General features: G+C 31.5%; 1 protein-coding gene across 1 annotated transcript in view; it reads right to left on the minus strand.

Annotated features, from left to right (window-relative positions):
• The window catches only part of LOC128174514 (uncharacterized), a 34870-nt gene extending 15783 nt beyond the window's left edge, over positions 1–19087 (minus strand). Inside the window, exons 1-9 of the mRNA XM_052840052.1 lie at positions 18968–19087; positions 13801–14028; positions 13325–13579; positions 12733–12870; positions 8336–8473; positions 6977–7114; positions 4979–5116; positions 2476–2613; positions 1875–2102 (exon numbers count right to left, since the gene is read on the minus strand). Of these exons, the coding sequence (XP_052696012.1) occupies positions 1875–2102; positions 2476–2613; positions 4979–5116; positions 6977–7114; positions 8336–8473; positions 12733–12870; positions 13325–13579; positions 13801–14028; positions 18968–19034 (1468 nt within the window). The 5' untranslated portion in view covers positions 19035–19087. The remainder of the gene's footprint in view (positions 1–1874; positions 2103–2475; positions 2614–4978; positions 5117–6976; positions 7115–8335; positions 8474–12732; positions 12871–13324; positions 13580–13800; positions 14029–18967) is intronic.
• Between the last annotated feature and the right edge of the window lie 3531 nt (positions 19088–22618).

The following is a 22618-nucleotide window of genomic DNA, read 5'->3' on the forward strand; positions in this document are numbered from 1 at the left end:
TAATGAACAGTATCTCACCGATTTAGAATTTTCAAATTTTACAATATCTTATCAAAAATAGCTTTTAAAAATATATGGAGAGGTAAAAATTGTAAAACCCCGAGCGGGATTCGAACTCATGACTTACAGATATGTAGTAAACGCTCACCCACTGCGCTACACTGTTAGGTGACAATATTTGGAAAGAAAATACTTAGATAACTACACTTCATTTTAGTTATTGTTTTTTCGATGAACAAAACGTCACAACATGGAAGTGTCCAATACGACTTTACGGTCTTGCAAAGCAAAGAAAATACAAAAACCCTTTCGTAATTGATATGTTGTCAAAAATAATACTTTTCATATTCCTGAAAGATGATCTAAATTTCTATGAAGCAATTATTTTCATAAGAAAGATAACATTTAGGCCTTCCTTTCAGGCACTGACATATCCCCAGCTTTTTCAAATCTAGTATTGTATCCAAAGGACCTTCACTCTTTAATACTCTAAGATTTGATTAAAAAAACGAACCTATACTTTGTCCCAAGATATCCTCGATTCGCATTTTGCCTAATTACTCGATATTTATAAATACCTCAGGGTTCAAATGATGTTCATTCCAAAGTATGAACAATTTCCAAGGCTTCTCGGTTGAAACGTCCCTGTTAGCTTATCAGGTTTCAATACACGGCTTAAAATGTGCTTTCTACGGGGATTATGTATTGCAGCAACCCCGGGTGATAACGTTGAACAATTGCGCGAGTGACTTTCGAATGGATAAAAGATGTAAACATTCCCCATAATAAATCTCCGTAGGAAATTGGTTTTAATTCCTGTGAATTATTCCGCGTGAAAAATGATAAAGTGTAAATGAAATTTTCTTGGAAATTTTCCCTTTCCTATAAAAAAGCGTCCAAATGTGCAGCATAAATATCTTAGGACAGACTATAAATGCATATTAAATATCAGAAATGCGTACATGTACTTATGCCACCGACACCTAATGACATCGTCATCCATATTACAGTTATTCTTTAAAGTTTAACTTATTTCATTCAACTTCAGGAATTCTCCTAAATTTTTTATATAATAATGATATAAATTAACCAGTATGGCTCACTGACCATAATACCTGACTTATCAACGATATGACCTTTAATTTTTGTTAAATAACGTATAAATGTGACGTCTTTAATAACTTAACATGCAATAAGTTTTGGATAAGTTATGACAATGTTCCGTATTATTTTACAGGTAATAACAAATCTGGAAATAATACCTGAGTATTATATTGTGTATATATAGTGTACATGTATATTAAGATTGTATTTTATTATCAGAAATAATAATTCGAGTTCAAACTCGTTGGCGTTATATGCATCATAAAAAGTGTTCCATACATGAGCACAAATATTGCAGTAGTGAATCAGTAATTCTCAGCAGAAATTGTTCCTCGAGTATAAATGGCTCTCTTAGACATCGTTTTTTAATAAAAAAAAAAATTTAACGTGTACCCTTTACATTAAAAAACAATTTTTAACTTGCTTTTTAACGTTTGAATTCTTTGCATAAAGACTTTGTGTATTGATTACAACACATTTCAATTCAATTTATTCCCCCTTGTTTAGAAATATTAAATCCCATAGCATTTGGCATATCGGCTCTGAAAGTTTGAACAATACACCAAAAATTGGAAAACAGATAGTATTCTAATCTGATCGCTGTCTATATAATTATTAATTTTTTTAGCAATATCTTTTATTTCTTTTGATCCTTTTACCTGCTAAAACAATAACTATAATATATCAGCAGTTGTATTATTAATATACAAAAAAAAAAAAATTTGAATTATCTATGCTTGTAAAAATATTACTGATATATTTGTACGTACCCCAGGGTAAATTCTCGGTCCTGTGATAGATACGAATGTTATGGATGCTATAGATGCTCTCTAGATTAACCCACCAGGTGGCGGTGCGTTTTCTGTTATTAGATATTGAACACTCTCCTCCACTACCACGCAAGTTTGATTTGCGCCCATCCACAGCATTGCCGGCATTAACGTTAGCATGGCTGTATATGTTCTCCTCATATGCTGGTTTGTGTAGAGCCAAGTTAACTGTAAAATTACTCAGATCATCACTATTTGAGCCTTTTAGCGAAAAGAAGTGTCTTACAAATGTTGAACTCGTATCTCGTATCACAGAAGTAGTAAGAATGCATATAAATTCTCGCTTCTTGTAAATTCGCAAAATAAAACATCATTGCTATTATGAATCATACAAAAAATCTAAAACTTACCTAGACCAAAAAACAATAACTATCAGATACAATTACCCCGAATAACTAGGTTACGCACATTTACACATTACTCTCCTTAAATCGTAAGATACGCAGTTTTATATATTCATATCTCTAAGAAGATTTGGTGTCTGTTTTACGATTTTCGTATTCGGAACTTAGAACAAGGTGGAAAGTAAAATAAATACAACCTAGGTTACATGTGCGTCCTCCATAACCCTGTTCACATCCCTGTAAACACCCGCCATTAACGTTGTCACATTGGGAGCTGTTTAAACAATGTCCACATTTCCTCTGGCATCGGTAACCATATGATCTATTTTGACATTCTAAAAAAGAAAAAAAATGAAAGTGCAAACTTATAGAGTTGTTCAAAGAAAATATTTTAAACACAATGGTAATATCGTTCAACACAGCCTTATCAGCAAAAGATATATTTAGCTTATTACTAAGTATACTAAATAAATAATATCTCTCCGTACAATTATTCTCAGTTTTCGCAGTCAATGGAAAAAAATGAATTAATCTGAATCACCTCTACCTATTTAGGACGACGGATCCAATTCAAGATTTCGAACCTCTGCGCAGGAATCCACGCATATGCTATAATTATGACTGTCGTAATAAGGTACATCAGAATAAGAAAAAATAATATATATTTTTTTTCATTCTACTAAACATAACTTGTGATGCCGAAATATTTCAAGTGGAAAAAATTTAAGAAACAAAAAATAATCAGAACTTCCTTTGTATGGGACAAGTCCGTTATATTTTCAAGGTGTATAAGTCTTAAAACGTCCAAAGTCAGTTTATAGTCTAGTAATCTGGTAAAAATTGAATTTATACCTTAACCGTACAATATTTATATTTATAGCAGTTAATGTAACGTCAGGCAATAATTAATTTTTTATACTTTCATGCCCAATACTGAAATCTGATTGGTTTAGACGCAGTTGATAATCCGTTCTATTTCCCTCAGCGTTAGCAACATGCTTAGCAACGGGTAACACATCGAATTGTTACATGCGCGTAAATCATGTGCGTACGGTTCGCCGTAGAATTCACGTCATTTCTATATAAAAGCATTAAAAAATTCTCTAAAATTAAGACATTCAGTTTAATAAGATAAATAGTGCCTGTGTGGGAGGAAAACAGTTGAAATTGACACCCCTCGATAACCATTGTTAACCTCCGCTTCGTGTCAGTTGACAATGGTTTCCTCGGGGTGTCAATTCAACTGTTACCCTCCCAAACAGGCACTATTTATATAATGTCCTTTTTTCAATGATCTTTCTATAGAAAAATGAACCACGTAGTAAACTTTTCATTGGTAAGCTAATTGACTTTTTAATATTACAAATGAATTTTCAGAATTTTTAAAATTTCAGTTTTTATTTCACACAAATTTCCATTATATCTGAGAATTTTCGTACCCAAATTTTGAAACGCCCCCAGTAAAATAAGGAAGTCGATGATCATGTAATTTTGATTGATTTCCACTCACCATTCACTGATTTACATTATATAAAACTTGGATAAAAAATCTATTGAAGAAATAAATTGGGTCTCACAACAGTTTGTTTTCAGAAGTTTTTCAAGAGCATACATTTACGTTGTTCTTTGTACATTTCAAAAGAAATACCGAATCTTTTATTGGTCCTGGTTATTAGAACCTAAGTGAGTTTTTCTTGAACAGACTTAAGTCTCCTTTATATCATGAAGTTTATGAAAAGTTTTAGGATTGCAGCCTATTTACTGATCAAAATCTTGATAAAACATATACTAAACATCAACTGTATTTTATTCTTTATTCGTATATTCGTTGTGCTAAATTTGATATGAACTGGTTAAGTAATTATTGGTGAAGAAGTATAGAAAATGTAACATAATTACAAACATCGCCTATGGCTGACACAACCCTGTTGAACTTGTGTAATCTCCATTCTAACTTACCGTGTATATTGTATTCTTATAAAATACTAAAAACAGATAAACTTAAATTTAATTTATTTCAAAATTGATAGTAAAGTCCTTGAACTTTGTTTGATGATACTTTAAAATACACAGTACCAAAATGATTCATACAAAATTTTGATAAATCATACCAACGTGGTTTATAACTTCAATGTGGTTTTTGAAAAAAAAACTTAAACCATATGATAAACAATTTTATTGTTTTTATTTTTTTTTATCCTTGAAATGAAAATGGCTGAATGAGTGAAAGACAGAAAGCTTTTTGCCAGTTTTGATAACAATATAGTAAATCGGTATTAAAACTACACGTATGAAAGAGAAAAAAAATACTGATGAACGGATTAATGTAAGTTAAATTGTGATGAGGAAAGCTCATTTTAGCTTTCGGACAATAAAGATGGGAATTATGACCTAAAAACTGAGACTATGTGCAGGGAAAGTGGTCCTTGGCATTACTATTCATAGCTGTTAGATTAACAGAAAACTGCCTACTTTGTTAAGCTTTATTTGATTAATTTTAGAAACTTTTTTCTACATTATCAATAAAAAATGAGAGTGCTTACATGTAAATGATAAGAAAAACATACTTCGTTTATGTATGGTATTTTGATACAATTAACTGGTAATAATCATGAAGAGTTTTTGATAACGATATGCAAAAGTTAAATATAAGGATTAATGGCCTAAAAGCATTGCAAGCAACTGTTTATAGTTACGTACCCTGATTACACTTTTGGCCTTCATATCCAGGATCGCAGCCGTCAAAACAAGTTCCATTTATATGGTGACACTGACTCATGTTAAAACAATGTCCACAGTTTGTTTGGCATCCGTCTCCATATTTGTAAATGGTACATTCTAAGATTAAAATATTCATTCTAAAGGAATGACCGACATGTTATATAATTGGTCAGCTCTATTAATGTAATGCCAAAACATTAGGGTGCATACAATAATCAAGATGAATAAGATATGTCGCACCGTTTTATTGATTTCTGTAAAGGCAAGGCATGAATAAGCTTTACTTTTAGTAAACGAATCGTACTTCCAATTGATATTCTTACGCATATGTAAGGAAAAACGTAACTTGAATCATTATGTATGTGACTGTACAATGTATAAACGATTTAGTCTCAGGACAAACACATTATAATAACGGTTTTAGTCATCTACATGTAATTAAAGATTTACATGAAACTGTTGAAGTTTTATTTCTTGTCGATATATCACTAAATCAATAACTATAATCTAATAAGTTCAGTCCAAAAAAAATAGCTGTTGACTGAGCATGAGGGCAAATATGATGTCTATCTATGTCGTCAGGTCCAACAAATTATAGGTTCCCTTTATACCCAGTCAAGAATTACCGTATATCAGGTTTTTTCCGCGTGTATCCAATTTCCGCTTTGTTCGCGACGATTTCCGAATTGCGGAAAATAAATCAACGTAAATTTGATACAAAGTTTTGTTTTTGTAATAGAGTTCTCTATTTCCTGATAAAGTTAACAGGTAGGTAAAAGTACGGTGAACTATGTTCAGTTAGTTTAGTTAGAGGTACAAATTTCGGGATCGGAGGACAAACGCCAGTTAATAGATTTTTAAGCCTAGTTGTTTATTTAATAATCCATTGACAAGCTTATTAAAACGGTCGCTTTCCTTGCTTAAACCGATGACTAATTATACCTGAGCTACTGGTATATGTAACGGAACATAATCTATTTATCTATGACTGTTTGCAGCCCTGAAAATAATTATCAGTAATTATTTCACATTAAGGAAATCGTGTAAATGGTTTCATTATTCATTACAAAGAGCGACAATTTAGATACTTTTCCCCATTTACCTCACAGGTTTAAACAATCCTTGATTATATTTTCAATGTGACTTTGAAATAGTGAAAATTTGATTCGCGTAAATTTAATATACCGTTTTAGGCTCTGATTCGCGGAAAAAACATGACGCGGAAAAAACCTGATATACGGTACTTTGTATTGCCTTCACTACAGATGCAAGGGTAGTGTTAAGCAGCTACCAGTTATGAATGTCGCACAGCCCGTCAGCTCTTTTCATTTCTGCGACGAATTTACTTATTGTGACGTAAACGATTAACAAATTTTATGTATGACAGGCTGACCCGGTCAGCATCACAATGTTTAGACCGGTGAACTCATCAATTTGTTTTACTGGAACTTTTGTGATTATATGTAAAACTTTGAACTATTTGGCTGTAAATATGATTGTCTTAATTCCGGATAAAAGAACAGGTTTTCTGCTCCAACTCTTGTCTATGTAACGTTTGGTCAGAATTTTATAAAACAATCACTTTACTCTTAAGAGGTTTGGTTATAATCGCTCTCGTCTCTGATGCATAGGCTGTTGATATTATATTGTATCATTTAATTCATTCTTTGTAATTAAAATATTGTTGAAATTAACTTACATTATTGTATAAAAACGTTAAAAGGCAGCGGAAATAGACCAAGAAAACGTCTAAAATAGGGAATATCGTCTGCTTGATACTATGCAATTATGCAATTATTTACTGTAGTATAACACATAAAATGTATTAAGCATACAAGAAAATCTATGCTTGTTGTTTCTGAATTTTATGAATTGTTTTGCCATTTAAACGAATTCTACGTAGGCTGTCAACATATATTTTATTATACTGATCAATGCGTACATGTAGTTAAAGATCCACAGGAGTGTACAGCTTACTTTGACGACACCGAGAACCTCTATATCCCGGATCACATCCCTCAAAGCAGGTCCCGTTCACGTGGTTACAGAGCGACTTGTTCACGCAATGACCACATGTTTTATTGCATCCGTTTCCGTATGTTCCATTGTCACATTCTACAATCAAAGTATCGAAGTACTGAAAGCCTGTATCTTTTGATGTGTCATTATGCATAATGGGTAGTAAAGGATAGCAACATCTTTCTGTCTTTCTCGTTTTTTTCTGTCTCATGCTTCTAAAGTCCACAAAGCGTCAGAGCGACTATTAACTATTTACAATAACATGTCTGTCTGCTATAAAATGAGCAGTGCGTAGAATTTTCAACATGCGGTGAAAAATCATCCTCAGTTCGTTGATTTGCAGCCTTTGCATACCTTTGCATTGCATAGTAGTTCATTCAAAATTGCGTAATCTTGTTTTAAAACTCAATAAAAAAAACCACTCGTCGCTGAATTCATTTGACCCCCCCCCCCCCCGAAATAATAGATTGAAAGGCGACATATGAACATAAAATAGATAATTCAAATTTTCAAGATATTTGAATATGAAAAAAAAACATAATAGGATTGGGCATCAGGAGTTCTGGCTATCTAAGACACCACAGCCATATTTAAAATTTTTCATAAAGGGAATCTTAATCTGCCATTAATTTTTGAAAGAAATCCAAATCACACCTACGTTCATAGTCATGTATAGTTAGAAGTATTGTTTGGCAAGTAGTCATCCCATTAAATCAAATGAGTCAAATAAATTCAAAATATCAAAATATATCTATTTTATCCTTTTTAGCCCTTTAGAAGGAGGTTGTTAAATGACCTGAAGATTTTAGTAACTGCATTTCTTCGAAGCTATTTTAAACACATATTGTTCAGCCGGATGCCTTTTCTAATTAATTCTTCCAAGCTTTGCACAGAGAGAGAGAGAGAGAGAGAGAGAGAGAGAGAGAGAGAGAGAGAATATAGCTTAAAGAATATTATTTCAATATATATATATATAACATAGAATATACAATATAAATAAACGGTTCTTGTGTTTTATGCGGTTTTAAACATATATAATTAAGAAAAATCAACAATAGAGCAGCCCCCCCCCCAAAAAAAAAAACAACAACAAAGAAAACAAAAACAAACCATTTATATACAAATACAAATGTGTGACATGCCGCTCACGATACTCAACAACTGAAGTTCTTTGTTTAGCACAATTCAATTGTGTTTGTATATCTGTGATGAGATAACTAATGTAGTGCAATAACCCTGATATTATTAAATTTCTAATCCACCAATTCTAAAAGCTTTCAGTTTTACCCTTACGCCAAATTCTTTCTTGTGAAATACCTTTGTCGCATCTTAAGCCCTGGTATCCATTTTCACATCCATTCATACAAGATCCATTAATGTAATGACATTGTTGATTGTTTTTACAGTTGCCACAAGACTTGCTGCAGTTTTCACCGTACAAATTACCATCACACTCTACATTTATATTAAAATAATGTATCAATTGACTTAGAGATATACAAAAAAAAAAATAGGACTGTATTACATTACGAAAATTCGGAGCATTTCTTTTAAATTAACGCCGCATTATACCACAAAAACATGCCAGATAAATATATCATTTAATATATATCTTCAACAAATAAACTTGTCTTAAACTCATAAGGATAAAGAGCTAGAGCCACGAAGCATCAAAATGTGCCTTAAAATTTTCACAAAACTCAAGTTTGAAACAATACAAATTGTAATTACTTATAATGTAGGGCACAATATTCTACATCTATGCATATGATTTTTTTTTCACTTCGGCCCCACCGTTTAGCACATGCGCATCATCAAACATACTATGATCGTTAAAAATAGCTGAAAATTGTAGATTTTACTGCAGTATTTCCCAAATTTGAATGTGGCCACACTTGAGTACCTCTTTGAAACTTTTAAAACTGAGAGATATTGCATAAATGCTTCTGCCTGCAAAATTTCGTAGAGGTACTCAAGTGTGGCCAATGTGTATTCTATAAATTTTGAAAATTTTGGTTAACAGAAAATAAAACAGACCACTCTATTTTAGGGTAATTATTTGCTTCCTTTTTTATTTAAATAGCAGAATTTAATTAATAATGATAAAGAATTATTTGTGATTATTTACAAAATCATCATTTTATTAAATATTTGAGGAAGAAATGCATATAAACTGAACTTTAACATGTTTTATCTAGTAATTTTATACTGTGGATTCATGCTTACAACGTGCATCATCAATGCATCATAGTTTGACGTTAGCGACGTCAGTTGAATCTGTACAGGGAATCTTGAGTTCTTTCAGTATTTTGCCAATAGAATTTACCAGTAAAGTCTGCATTTTTAAAAAGCATTATTTCTATGTACCACGGTATTATTCAATTGCAGTAGAATATGAGATACATGAACATTGCTAACAAACAGAAAAAATTAAATTGGCAAAGTTAACATTGTACGTACGTAAGTAAATATATATCCCTATACCTTTATGTGGAATAACCGATAGCATGTATAAGTAGCTAGTTGTGGGTTTTTTGTCAAACGGTGAAATGCATTAAACGAAAGGAAAGATGCAAGCGATTTTTTTTTACACAAGTACGTGTTCCTGAATACCGCGGGAGAGAGACAGTCGACATCACGTGTAAAAAAGAAGGCCTACATATATGATAAACTTAACTTATTCCGTCAAAAAACTTGATTAATTCCTAAGTACAGCTGTAATTGAATATTAAGCCATCGTCCCTTGCATAAAAACATTTTGCCAATGCATACGTCTTTTCTTTATCGGCCACCTGTTGATCAGTGTTGATTCGTCGCGTGGTCAATTAAATGTATTTCCGGTGAACCGTTACATGCAGTTACACTCCTTTCTTAAAAGATCGATTGTGTCCGTTTTGATGAAGACGGCTTTTGGTATACACAGCTTAGAATACATTATCAGCATGTGCACTATATAGAAGTCTAATCCTAATCCTAATTGCGATGTCTTTGTTGATCATTTGTCCAATAAAATTTAACAAAAACACCCTAAATGTGTGTACATCGGTGACATCGGTGACTTACTTTTGCCTATAAAATTGTCGATTGAAATTATCTTTGATTATTTTATGCGTATTAAATCTAATTAAAGTTTTTCTTGCATGGCATATAAAAAAAATTCAGATTGCCGGGCCCTTTCTTAAAAAAAACAAAACAACGATGAGTACAGAGAGATTTAAAACAGTATTTGTTTCCATTCAACCCCCCCCCCCCTTCCCTACCCTCTGAAAAAAATGGATTTACGGCCAGGTTCATTACAAATCTATATATATGATAACACAAATTCTACATGCTTGCTATGAATTCGACTTTTCAAGACAATTTTACAACATTATTTATGTGCTACTGCTTGATGTTTTAAATAAAAATGTTCATTTTAACCTATCTTCGCTTCAAAATAGTAAACCCACATATTTTCTCTCTCTCTCTCTCCCGCTCTCTCTCTCTCTCTCTCTCTCTCTCTCTCTCTCTCTCTCTCTCTGAAATATGATCTTAATTCTCAAGACATTTACGGATAGCTTATCACTTGGAACAATTCTCAAAAGACATCACTAGAAAAAATGAAATGTAAATGAATAGACGTTCTGGCATTTATAAGGAATAATTAACTAAATATTTTTCTAGAAATCGATATTCTTTTTTCATTTAGTTAATGAACATTAAAACACTGCTGTAATGTCATTCCATTGTTCCAGCAGTCAAAATTTTTACTTGTGACAGTCCGATATATTAGCGAGCTTCTAAATAATACTGTTATTCTTTAAAATCGGACTGTCTCAGGAATCAACAATGATATCCAATGGAGTGATTTTGGGTAGTTAGTGTCAAACTACAATGTATGCCTCAAACACTTCTGTATCAAAAAATATCACAGTTCTCGGCCCTATAACGGACATCAAAACTGTTTTATATTATTTCATACAGAACTGCTTTCGGCATACTAGTACAGAGGCGGATCCAGCAATTTTGAAAAGGGGGGGTTCCAATTGATGAAAATTAATGCGTGCAAAATTCATTATCAATAAACAAGGGCTTTCGAATGTTTTCCGTGCATAAATTTAATAAACATTTATCTCATCAATATCTATTTCATATCTATTCTAATATCAGAGTGCACTGCATTATTGAACGGTTTGGTTTAGGTAAGGAAGATTTGCATAATATCTAGCCTCAAAAAACCAAATCTCCAGCAATGAGAATGTGCGTCTATGCTATGCTTAATAGAACGAAACACTAAGAAACAAAAAATAATTCAGACTTATTACGATAAGCTTTTATAAAAATGAATTTTTGGTAAAAATTTTTTTTATCTCTTTGATGTTTAAATTCTAAACTATTTATTGATTTCAATTTCTATCAATTGCCATCTTAAATAAAGGTCAAAATGATAGGAATGGATAGTTTATCTGCTGAATAGATGGAACATGTGTAATACAATTGTACAGGCAAAAGTCGTCCTAAGGAACTTGATGTGACCTCTGTATAATGGGTGCGCCACATCATCCGGCACTTGTACAAATGCGATCTTATTTAGGAAAGTTTTGAAAAGTTGTGCATTTTCATAATGGTTTACATATAAACCCCTTACACGGTATTTTGTAACATAATTTCCGATTCTTGTAAACAAAACAAAAAAGGCTTTCTTTTGTTTCTCATGTGGGTATATGAAGGTACGGTATAGCTACATGTAGCATTCCAGAAAAATAGCATAACTTGCATAAGCGGGTCAATGTGTTCGTATGAAACGAAGTAGAACTTTTCTATTATAATTAATTAAGTTAATTAACTAAACAATACATTTGAAAGCAACTGTTAAAAGTAAAACGAATGCGCGTACTCGTACTTGAACGTTGTTTTACTCGATGGCTAATCAGTTTAAAACTGTATGAACTATAGTCGATTTTTTAAAGAAGTAAAGCAGAAAATACATTGTAGATGTTATCATAAATGTGTGTTTTTAGCAAAACTGCTTGAATAATTTTTTTTTAATTTTCCACATGTTTACTTATGGATGTGAACACCGGATGCTGATGAGTAAAAAGAAGCGCCTTTTTCGATAAAAAAAATTGTAACCGTAAGCAAATTCCAATTACGTGGTCACATTGCGCTCTATTTAAACAATTCCCACAATTCCTTTGGCATCCGTCTCCGTATTTTCTATTGCCACATTCTAAGGTAAAAATAATTCAAAGGGTAGTGTGATCAGTTTGGGAGTTGAAATGAAGATCCATGTGATGTATTTATACAGTCTGAATTGCTGGCAACTTAGTGGCTCATTATAGCTTTATTAAAATCAAGGTGAGAAAATTGTACGGAGATAAACGCAAAATGTTTGAATAAAAAAAGTTTAAACGTTCCTTTACTTGAAAAGTGCTGATATAATCCTAAGTTATGCATTGGTTTGTTTGTCGTAACTAAACATATGCACTGATTAAGGAAAATATTTATGTGAAGTTCAAAACAAAAGCATTGACTACAAAAACGATGACAATATATTGCAAAGAAAATTAAAAAAAGATGCTGATTTCTTTGATGATGGGGATGATAGAATGATGATGATGATGACGATGATGACTGATACATGAATATGAGAACCCTAAAATAATGCTAATTATAGTTGAACATAACAACTAACTTAGAAGACATTTTAAGAGACTTTAATTTTAACTGTGTACCCAATTCACACTTGTGTCCCTTGTATCCAGGTTTACATCCCCCCTGACAGGTGCCCGTCTCGATGTGACAGTATCCACAGTTGGCATCAGGACAGGGAATGGTGCAATTGATACCATAGTAACCAGGTGTAGGGCATCCTACAAAAGTATGACTTGATATAAAGTAATGTTTGATTTGAGTAATCACAGGGTATGAGTAAAGTTGAATAGTTCTCTGAATTAAAAACAACAGTTATGTTTGAATTTTAATTATCGACCGAATATATTGGCAAGGGGAAGCTTTTTTGACACTTTTTTCATATCAAGGTCACAATGAGTATGCTATTGAAATTTTTAATAAGCAAACACGTCATTTTTTTAAAATATATTAGTCACCTGCGTTAGTATGTAAATCAAATAAATAAAAAAAAGGATTATCAAAAGCATAAATGTATTTTAAAAAATCGAAAATGTTTATTTGTGATAAAAGAGAACGCCTTTTTTCCCCAGAAAACCTCACATATTTCGAGTGTATTACTTGAGTTTAGGATAAAACTATTAGTGATAGACAGGCAGATATTACAGACAAACTAGTAAACATAAACATGTTTACCATAGACTTCTACTTCACAGAGGTCGTTAAAGGCGTAGTCAGAATATCCACTAGGATAGGTAACTCCTGGTAGTCTCTCGTTGTAGTAGATGACGTATTGACCATGTACAAAGCAGGTGGTGTTAAAGACAGCTGGTATCGTGCTTGGGGTGAAGTTGGTGTCTTTGTAGCAAAGCTTTCCCTCCGACTTGTTTGTTGTGTTTGAGACGTATATAGAAAATCCCAGAAACCTCGACGTATATCCGTTTGTTGCATCTAAAATAATCAACAGTATTTTATTACAATCATCGAGAATTTGGTCAATTCTCTATGCTTTTCTATGGAGAAAAATACATGTAACAAAATGGATGTACAGCGCTATTGTTACTGGTTTTAAAACCACACAATCAACACATCAACCTTGAAGATAAAATTCCATTTATTTACATGTTCTATTATTTATAGATTTAATTTATCTGACATTTTTAGGAACATACTCCAATGTACATTGTCCGTCCTGTAATAGATCCGGATGTCGTGGATGCTGCTGATACTGGTTAGATTTACCCACCAGGTGGAGGTACGTTTATTTGGGGCTGACATTGAACATTGTCCTCCAAGACCAAACAGATCAGTCTTAAGTCCATCAACAGCATTGCTGGCGTCAGTATTAAAAGCATTGTATGGGTACTCTTCATGTGCTGGTTTATTTAGTGCCAAATTGTCTGTTGAATAAAAATTAAACCCAAAAGAATATGATTTACAGATTATATACATGTAATTATCAGTTGAAAAAAGATGCGCCGTTTAAAAAATGTTTGATGATTTTTTATTCTGCTTAAAAATATTTTGAATATGATATCTTCTTCCTTCACTAAAATTCTGTACTTGAGTCAGGCATCCTGGCTTTCTGATCTCAATTTCCGGGATTTTGATGAGATTGTAAACTACAGAAATTTATTCATATAACATGCAATTCTTATTAATTTTATGCCTGTGCAACTGAAAACGACCATTGCCAATTACTGTAGTATTTTTAAAGGCACTTTTATACGTTGCATTATAGAAAAATATACAATTATAATTTTTCACACGAGGGTGAATAAATGACACATTCTGTATGAAGATTATCACATTACTAATCATATGGCTTCGGTTACCTTGAGTTTTGTCGTGTTTTGTAACCCTGGTTTTGTTAATGAATACAGATGAATGGAATTATTGTAAACTTTAACATGAACACAATGTACATGTGAACTATTGATATTTTTAGGCATAACTTATTAACATTACCTTTGACAAAATTTATTTTAAAATTTTAAAATTAGTTTCTATATTGGACGAATAAATCAACAGATAAGAAGATTCTATGAGTGTTATGAGTGTGAAAAATTATAATAAAAAAGCGGCATATGCAAATGTAGCATATTTAGAAGAATGTTTATCGGGTGACCCAAGGAAAATACAAAATTAAAAAAAAAAAAATTCTGTATACAGGGTAATTTTCGCACTGTGTAATTTCGCTCTTCTACTCTTGCAAACAGTTTTAGCTCCTCTTGAATTCGCCCAGACATAGATGTGTTTAAGGTAATACAAAACACCCATGAAATTATCTATTTGAAACATTTTTTTTCAAATAAACAAAATAATGACAGTCACTTAATATTATGTAAAACATTTTTCAATCCATTATCTTAAAAATATATAAATCATACCCATCAATTACTCAAGGCCGAAAAAAATTGAGGTACAACGTATTTTGATGATTTTGAAACATACATGTGGATGATGTTTAAATGATTTTTTTGTTTTTGCATTTTAGCCTTATATCATTTAAAAATGCGTAACTTGTGTTCTTTTCAAGATAAAGACCTGAATTTTAAAAAACCCAAAATCAATTCTTTGGCTTTATGTTAAAAAAATTTCAAGGTCATATCAATAGGTCAAAGGTCAAATATTATGACGTCATCTAGGATTTTTATCAATTTTTACCTCCCTCAAATATACTTAAACCTTAACTAATTTAAAACCAATGGTTAAATTTTCTTTAGTTTGACATATTTTAATTACAGTGTCGTGACAATCATACTGTTAAATTTATTCAAATTTAAATGATACATTTTCTTTTTAGAGACAGTTAAGTGCTTTAAATTTTCGTCTTAAAAGAGATTTCGCAAGCGCTAGTTTTACATTGTATTGCATCAGAAATTATCATAAGTTACAAGTTAGAATTTATTTCAGTATCTTTAAGTAATAAAAAGGTCTCCTGTAAAAATAGCAGCACAAAAATTTGTAATATCTTGCAAAAAAACTTAATGGCATAGGAAGTTATAACAATGACTATTTCATTTTACACCACACTGAAAGAAGATTCAAATGGTCTGTTAGGGGCAATGTGGTCACACACTGGATTGTTTTTCTTCTTCCAATTTTACATATTTATTTCCAAAGAAAAAATATAAACATTTCAGAAAAATTGAATTATAGGAAATATTTTGCTTATCTGTTTTGTACTACCTTAAGAGAGATAGTTTGAAACATCGTAATTCGCCCAGTCTTAAATTTGCCCGTTGACACCGAGGGCGAAAGAGGCGAAAATAAAACGGGGGCGAATATTATATGTGGTGGTTCAAAATTCCAAGAGAGATAACTCTATCTTAACCCCTAATTGCTTTATGTTCAGTCATTATCTCTGTATTGTGCGAGACGTTGTTCTCAGTTTAAAAAATGTAAAAAAATGTTTTTAACTTTTGTACAAATAAACCTAAGCTTTTTAGCAACCCTTATTTTACCTTTAGCTAGCAATCAGCTACATGAATGATTAAAGGTTTTGTCATGACTGATGCTTAATACACTCTCCACTTGAATCTCTGTATAGTTTCTTATACAATAGCTTGACTACATGACACAATTTAAACACAAAATCGTTTCAAATATTTAGTTATATTATTTCGGAATATTTGACTTGTCACATGTGTTTTGTGTTATCTAATATACATACATATGACATTTCTGAATAAGTTTTCTCGTTATATTTCAAATGAGATAATTAAGGAATGGATTTAATTTTGACGTATGTTATACAATATAACATAACTTGGGGCGGTTTACGCTTCACAAACCGCAAAGTGGTTTATAAAAAAGCGAAAACTGTCCCAGATTATGTTATATTGTATAACATACGTCAAAATTAAATCCATTCCTTATTATTTAATACTTAAAACAAAACTAACTCTCCCTACCATTTTCATGCTTTTGTTTGAACCGTAAATGACATTTAAACTACCCGCGCATTGGCACAACATCCTTAGTAACAGCTGACCCAGATTAGAAGGAAACGAGGGGTGGCGGTCATATTTGAATTTGATGTTTAGACGCTGGTTCGCGTCTTCACTGTTTACTTCTCAAAGTTAAAGGTACAGTTGTCAAAAGTTGAATTAGACATCCGTTAGACATGTGAAAGTGTGGAGATTGCAGGGGCAGGCCTCTTGGGCCGCTGATGAAGCACACATCAAGTTTATGTTTGGAGATCGACTCGGATATTGGGAGCGGTGTGTGAAATGACCGAGCATGCTGAAAATTGATTGTTTGCATGTTACCGCTTTACAGTAAGTACATGTACACTAAAAGTTTCGCTCATTTGTTTTCTCTGAGCCATCGAGATTGTAACTGTTAACAGAGGATTCATATTTACAAGTTATGATTAATATCCCGACATCGATTATTTAACCTGTTAACAGTCTATAGTAATGGGGGGGGGGGGGGTAGCTCAGTCAGATAGAAATCTGCTCGCCAAATGTTTTTACGAAAAGAGGCATCAGGATATTAAAACCACACCAAAATACCGCCATAAACCTAGATAGCTTAAAAGTAAAGCGCTCTGAAAAGAGAGATTTGGGTGCAGTTCCCATTCTGGGTTAACATTTGATGTTTTGGTAAATAAGGCGCTTATTTTTACTATGGTATAACATTTATTGATATTTCTTTATTCATCCGTTTCATACCTTGAAAAAGATTTAACTCCCCCTCAAGTTTTGTGCTCCTTTTCGCTGAAATTCTATTTTTATTTGTCTTGAAGTTGTTTCAGCTCCATTTGTGAGATATTTTTAAATCATTTTTAATTTTTCAATTTGGAAAGATTGGAGCATATTGTTTTTTTTAAATTTATAATGTGCAAATGAAAGAAGATAAACTTGGTCATATTCTATTTATTTACTTTTATATACACATGCATGCAAGTGTACATGTAAGGTTTACATGTAAAACAAAAGTCGTTCCGGATAGATGTGGTGAAGGGTGTGTGTCCCCATATCAAGGTATGTTATACAATATTATACATGTCCCACCATCTGTATCAGCCAATCAAATGAGGTGTTACAACCAAAATTTAATTATTTTTATATACATGTCCCGAAAACTGCTTAATCACATCAGAAACAGTTATATTACACAGGAAATAGTTTTATTGCCCTTCCAAAACTGCTAAATCACAATCGCGTGCAATTTTAATGCATACTTATTGCGTTGGGTTCGAACTTTAAAGAACCAGTTGCTAAGCAAACGTAAACAGTACCGTTTTAAATTCAGTGGTACTTTAATTGTTTTATTGATAAGAAAAAAAATTACAATTATAGAAATCAAATTTAGCGTGATCTTACAGAAAACAACAAACGCAACTTGGCCTTTACCGAGGAAAATAAGACAGCCTTCCGAAATTTCAGTCAGTCCAATACAGTAAAATTCAAGCACATCATTATTATAGATTTGACTCTTTACAAAACATTTTAAATGGATTTGTAAAATATGAACCTGTTTAAAAAATTCATTTGTTAATTAAAGAAAAATACGTTCGTTAACCGCTTTGGTTTGTTTAAAAATGTTATATAACATATTTTATGTTTTCTTTGGCGACATTGCCTGCCTATTTGTCCCTCGGTGACAGGAAAGCCCTGGAGTGTAATGTCGCCCTCTGACTTCGACTTCGGGCGACATAACACTCCAAGGCTTTCCTTATACTTCGGGGTAAACGTTCTGGTATATCGTTTTCGAAGGAATGTAGTATATGTGAAATATATGTCAAATATTTACATTAGAAGATTAAATATTTGTCACCATAAAGCCATGTTACGATGCTAATATTGCATTTTGATTAATGCAATTAATTAAACAGAGCATATCGTTCAGAGAGTCATAAAAGCAAACGTTTCCCGTCAGTACAAACGTTTATACATAAAAATGTATTCGTAAATAGAAATGATGAAGATTGTTTTAGTGTTTCGTAAAAGATCACGCCTTAGAACGCCGAAATGTTATTTACAAAAGGTTAAACAGCAAAAAGGATTAATATTGTCAAAAGTCATTTCTAGGGTGAGGGCATTTGGATCAAAAGTAAAAATCATGATATTTGATGGAATCATTTTATTGTTATATGAAATCCTTATTCCCGTTATTTTTCTCGTCGGTAAAACGCCAAGCAAGTTCAATAATTATATCCCATGGCAAAAACCGTGAATGTATAAAAAATGATAATTAAAAAAAATAAATTAGGAAAGTATTTCGTATTGTGGTATGCGAATTGTTCAAACAAAGATAGCTCTCATAGTCTTTTAAAATTCATTATTCACAACGAATAAAAAATAAGTATACTTATAAATGTTTGCTTACCGTAAGCAGAAGAGAAGGCAAACCATAAAGCAATACAAATATTTATACAAATATTTGTCAAAAACATTTCTTCAAGGTCTTTTAAAACAAAATAACATGTTGGTCTTCAAACTTTTTTTTAAGTGCGTAAGACTAACTTCTTCCTTATTCCGAGATCCCCCAATCAAATTTGAGTCATTTTGGTAGCTTTATTTAGAGTGGAAAGTTGTGATAAGAGCACGAGAAACTTTATACACGTACTTGTCTGTAATTTGTTGTTCCGTTTAATATATAGGATAATTGTGCCTTTCTTTAAGACAGAAAAACATTTGTACATTTAAATGTGGTTTTATCTATGAATTTCTGGTAGTTTAGTTTTTATAGAGACAAGTTCGGTTTTGTTTAAAATACTTTGTTAAGAAAAAATAAACAATAAAGATAAACACAGAGAGAATAAAATACCATATAAAGGAATAATTTCACTGTCGTGAATTTTTACGAATTTGTTCGGAAACTCGCTGTTTTTACATAATATTTTTTCCTGTTATTTTTTACGAAAAGGGAAATTGCGTACAAAATAATAAACAAAAGATTCCGATATTATTAAATTGTATAAAATGTTATTTCTGAAATATAAACCAATATAAAGTTTTATCTGCAGATGTCGTTCATTAGAACTTCATGTGCGCGACATCAAGTAAATATACCAAATATACAAATATGTATTAAGTATTTTTTTTAGGGGGGGGATACATAAATATTCTATCTGGTCCGATTTAGTCCAAAATAAACTTTGAACTTTTAACGGCAAATAATTATTATTTAGACCAGCATGTTTCTTTTTTTCTAATTAAAGTATGCCAAGTCCGAGAAAATATGCTGGCCTTCATGAAAATGACATTTACTAGGTCAAAATGGCGGACAATTAACATTCAATGGTATTAATTAAACTTCAAATGTAAAATTTAATTATAGCTAAGGGACATCCTATTACACGTGTTGATATACCAAATGTATTAGCGATTACTTCATTGCAGGCGTTTGGTAGTTTATTGTCAAATTGTCTTAATTTATAAGTATAGAGGATGAATATAAAATTATAGTTCGGTTTCTGGAATTGATGCTTACTTCCCAAATGTAAAATATTTGCAATTAGAGACTTGCATTGGAAGTAAACTGAAAGGCAAGGGATATGTTTGACATTAAGCTAATGTATTTTGTGAATAAAAGTTGCATATAAAAGTTAGAGAGTTGAATAAATGTAATGCATTCATAAATATATCATTTGTCAGGTTTCAACATTGTCATAAGCTCTAATAACCTTATTTCTTTTCTTTTCCTCGTGATTTCTAGTAATTACAAAATTGGTAACAAGATATTTGAAACCAGGTAAACTAAAGACATCTTATAAGTAGTATATCCTGTACCAAGATGTTTGCTATAGTTCAGTATTTCTTTTAATTTTTTAATTTTATTCAAATTCTTTTTCTTTCATCTCATTACCAATGAATATGTTCAGATTTTTCTGAGATTCCCTCTAGCAGTTTGTCTTATACGAGTTTTTTCAATTATTTTAGTTTCATATTAATGTGGACTCAAATAAAATTACAATCTCCATTCATGTTAATTTTGTTTTTTTGTTTGAACACTTTATAACATTTCATTTTCAAAAGGATTCAAAAATAGAAATGTTTAAAAATTGGAAAAGTAATAATCTTGAACAAAATTGATATTTTATGTTTTTGGTACAAAATAGAGCATTGTACTTTAAGGTTTTATATTGTTTAATACCGTGCCTACCAATAGTATCAAGTGCATGCAACAAAATCTCCTACAATTATTTCGTCTATAGATCCACCTTAAATATCTTCATTAAACGATTCATTATTTGAACAAGTTTGCATACTGATAAATGATATTGTTTAAAATTTGGTGCGGGCTTGATGAATCCTTTGAATGGAACATTGAAAATTATTCAAGTTAAGGTTTAAAAAAGGTAGTGTTTGTGTGGGTTAAAGGCATCTGCTTCTTTTCATATCATAATCCTAAAAAAGTCTGATGTGAGGTTCTGTTTTATTGACAAATAATTATTGATTTATGACAAATTCTATGCTTTCTTATTTCATTCGTTTGCTTAGTTGTACATTATGTGCTTCTTCCAGTAAACTTGACATGACATACCTCTTTTTCGTGTATAAATTCACTTCTTATTCTATTTAATATTTGGTGTCATTACACCTGCACTGTATTACAATACATTATATTTGGTCATATTTGTACCCCCCATCCCCCAAAAATTCCTCCCTAAAACCCCCCTAAATCTTAATATATTGCCTTTGTTAAACTTTCTACTAAATTTTGTTTTTAAATTAGTGATTTTTGTTAAAATAAATCAACTTTCATCCTCAAATGTTTGAAACGTTGTTACATATCATAATTTTAGGACAAGGAAGGATGTAACATTTTAAAGCTAAAGTGGGAAAACGACAAAAAGAGGCAAAAATAAATCTTATAGGAAGTTTGACAGATGTTACAAACAAGATAACACACAGTGAATACTAGATTACTCTGCTCTGTTTCTTGTGATAAGAAAAAATGATTTTTTTAAAAATAAAATTAAAGTAATGTTTACCTTTTTAGAGAAATATATTATGTTAAAGGTTAACAAATTCTTTTAAAGAGAACAGTTAACGGTTTGGGATTCTAATAGAGGATGAAATCCTATATCTCATACCAGCATCCTCTTTTATCAGCTAAATTTAAAAAAGAATGAATATTTTCATGCGTAAGTAATTTTATTGAAGTCTTTAAGCAATCGTACTTTTCACAATGACATTCAAAGTTTATCTACTCTTTATCTTAAGTTTCACCATGCACTGTTTCTTGATCCTACAATGTAACAACTATGTTCGAGAATAAACAGAAAAGATACTCCATCGCTTGCTTAGAAGTGATGGAAAAAATGTCTATTATATGCGAAATTGTTAGACTTTTAAACCAAGTTACAAAAGTTTCCGTCGGAAGAAAAAATGGCGCTTCTTCAATATATCATATATTTTGGCCAAAAAAATAAATGAATGAAAATAACTTATAATTGTTATAGTTTAGATTATTAAGAAATCTTATGAAACATTCATATGGCTGTGTTTCATGTGCTCAACGAGGTTATTTTGTTTTTTCTGCTTTCTTCTCAAGACTTTTGTTCTAAGACTTGTTTAAAGTATATCATTATTCATTTGACAGGTTTTGTAAAATATGTCTTGTTACAACTCAATAATCAATGAAATCAATGCATTGTCCACCTGAAAAACAAAGTTGAACTAACTCTTAATGATTGCAGACGACCCCCCCCCCCATTAATAAGCTTTTTCTTTTTTCGGGCAACATAAACTTGAACATTTTGCTTTTACTTACTTATATTTACTATACTTATATTGTATAGACTAAATGATATTCTAGATTTCAGCTACGTTTAATGTCTGGAATTGATTCACAGTTGTGTTTCGTACTTCACCTATAAATTATTAGAAAAATAAAATGCTTCCTATGGTATTTCCATCCTGTTTGAAAATACATGTAGTGAAAAAAGAAATCACTAAACGAAACAAACATATTTATCAAAGAAATATGTATATTTGTTTTTTTAAAGCTACTTTTTGCATAGGTGAGTTA

Source organism: Crassostrea angulata, chromosome 2 (genome assembly GCF_025612915.1).
Source record: "Crassostrea angulata isolate pt1a10 chromosome 2, ASM2561291v2, whole genome shotgun sequence".
NCBI lineage: Eukaryota > Metazoa > Mollusca > Bivalvia > Ostreida > Ostreidae > Magallana > Magallana angulata.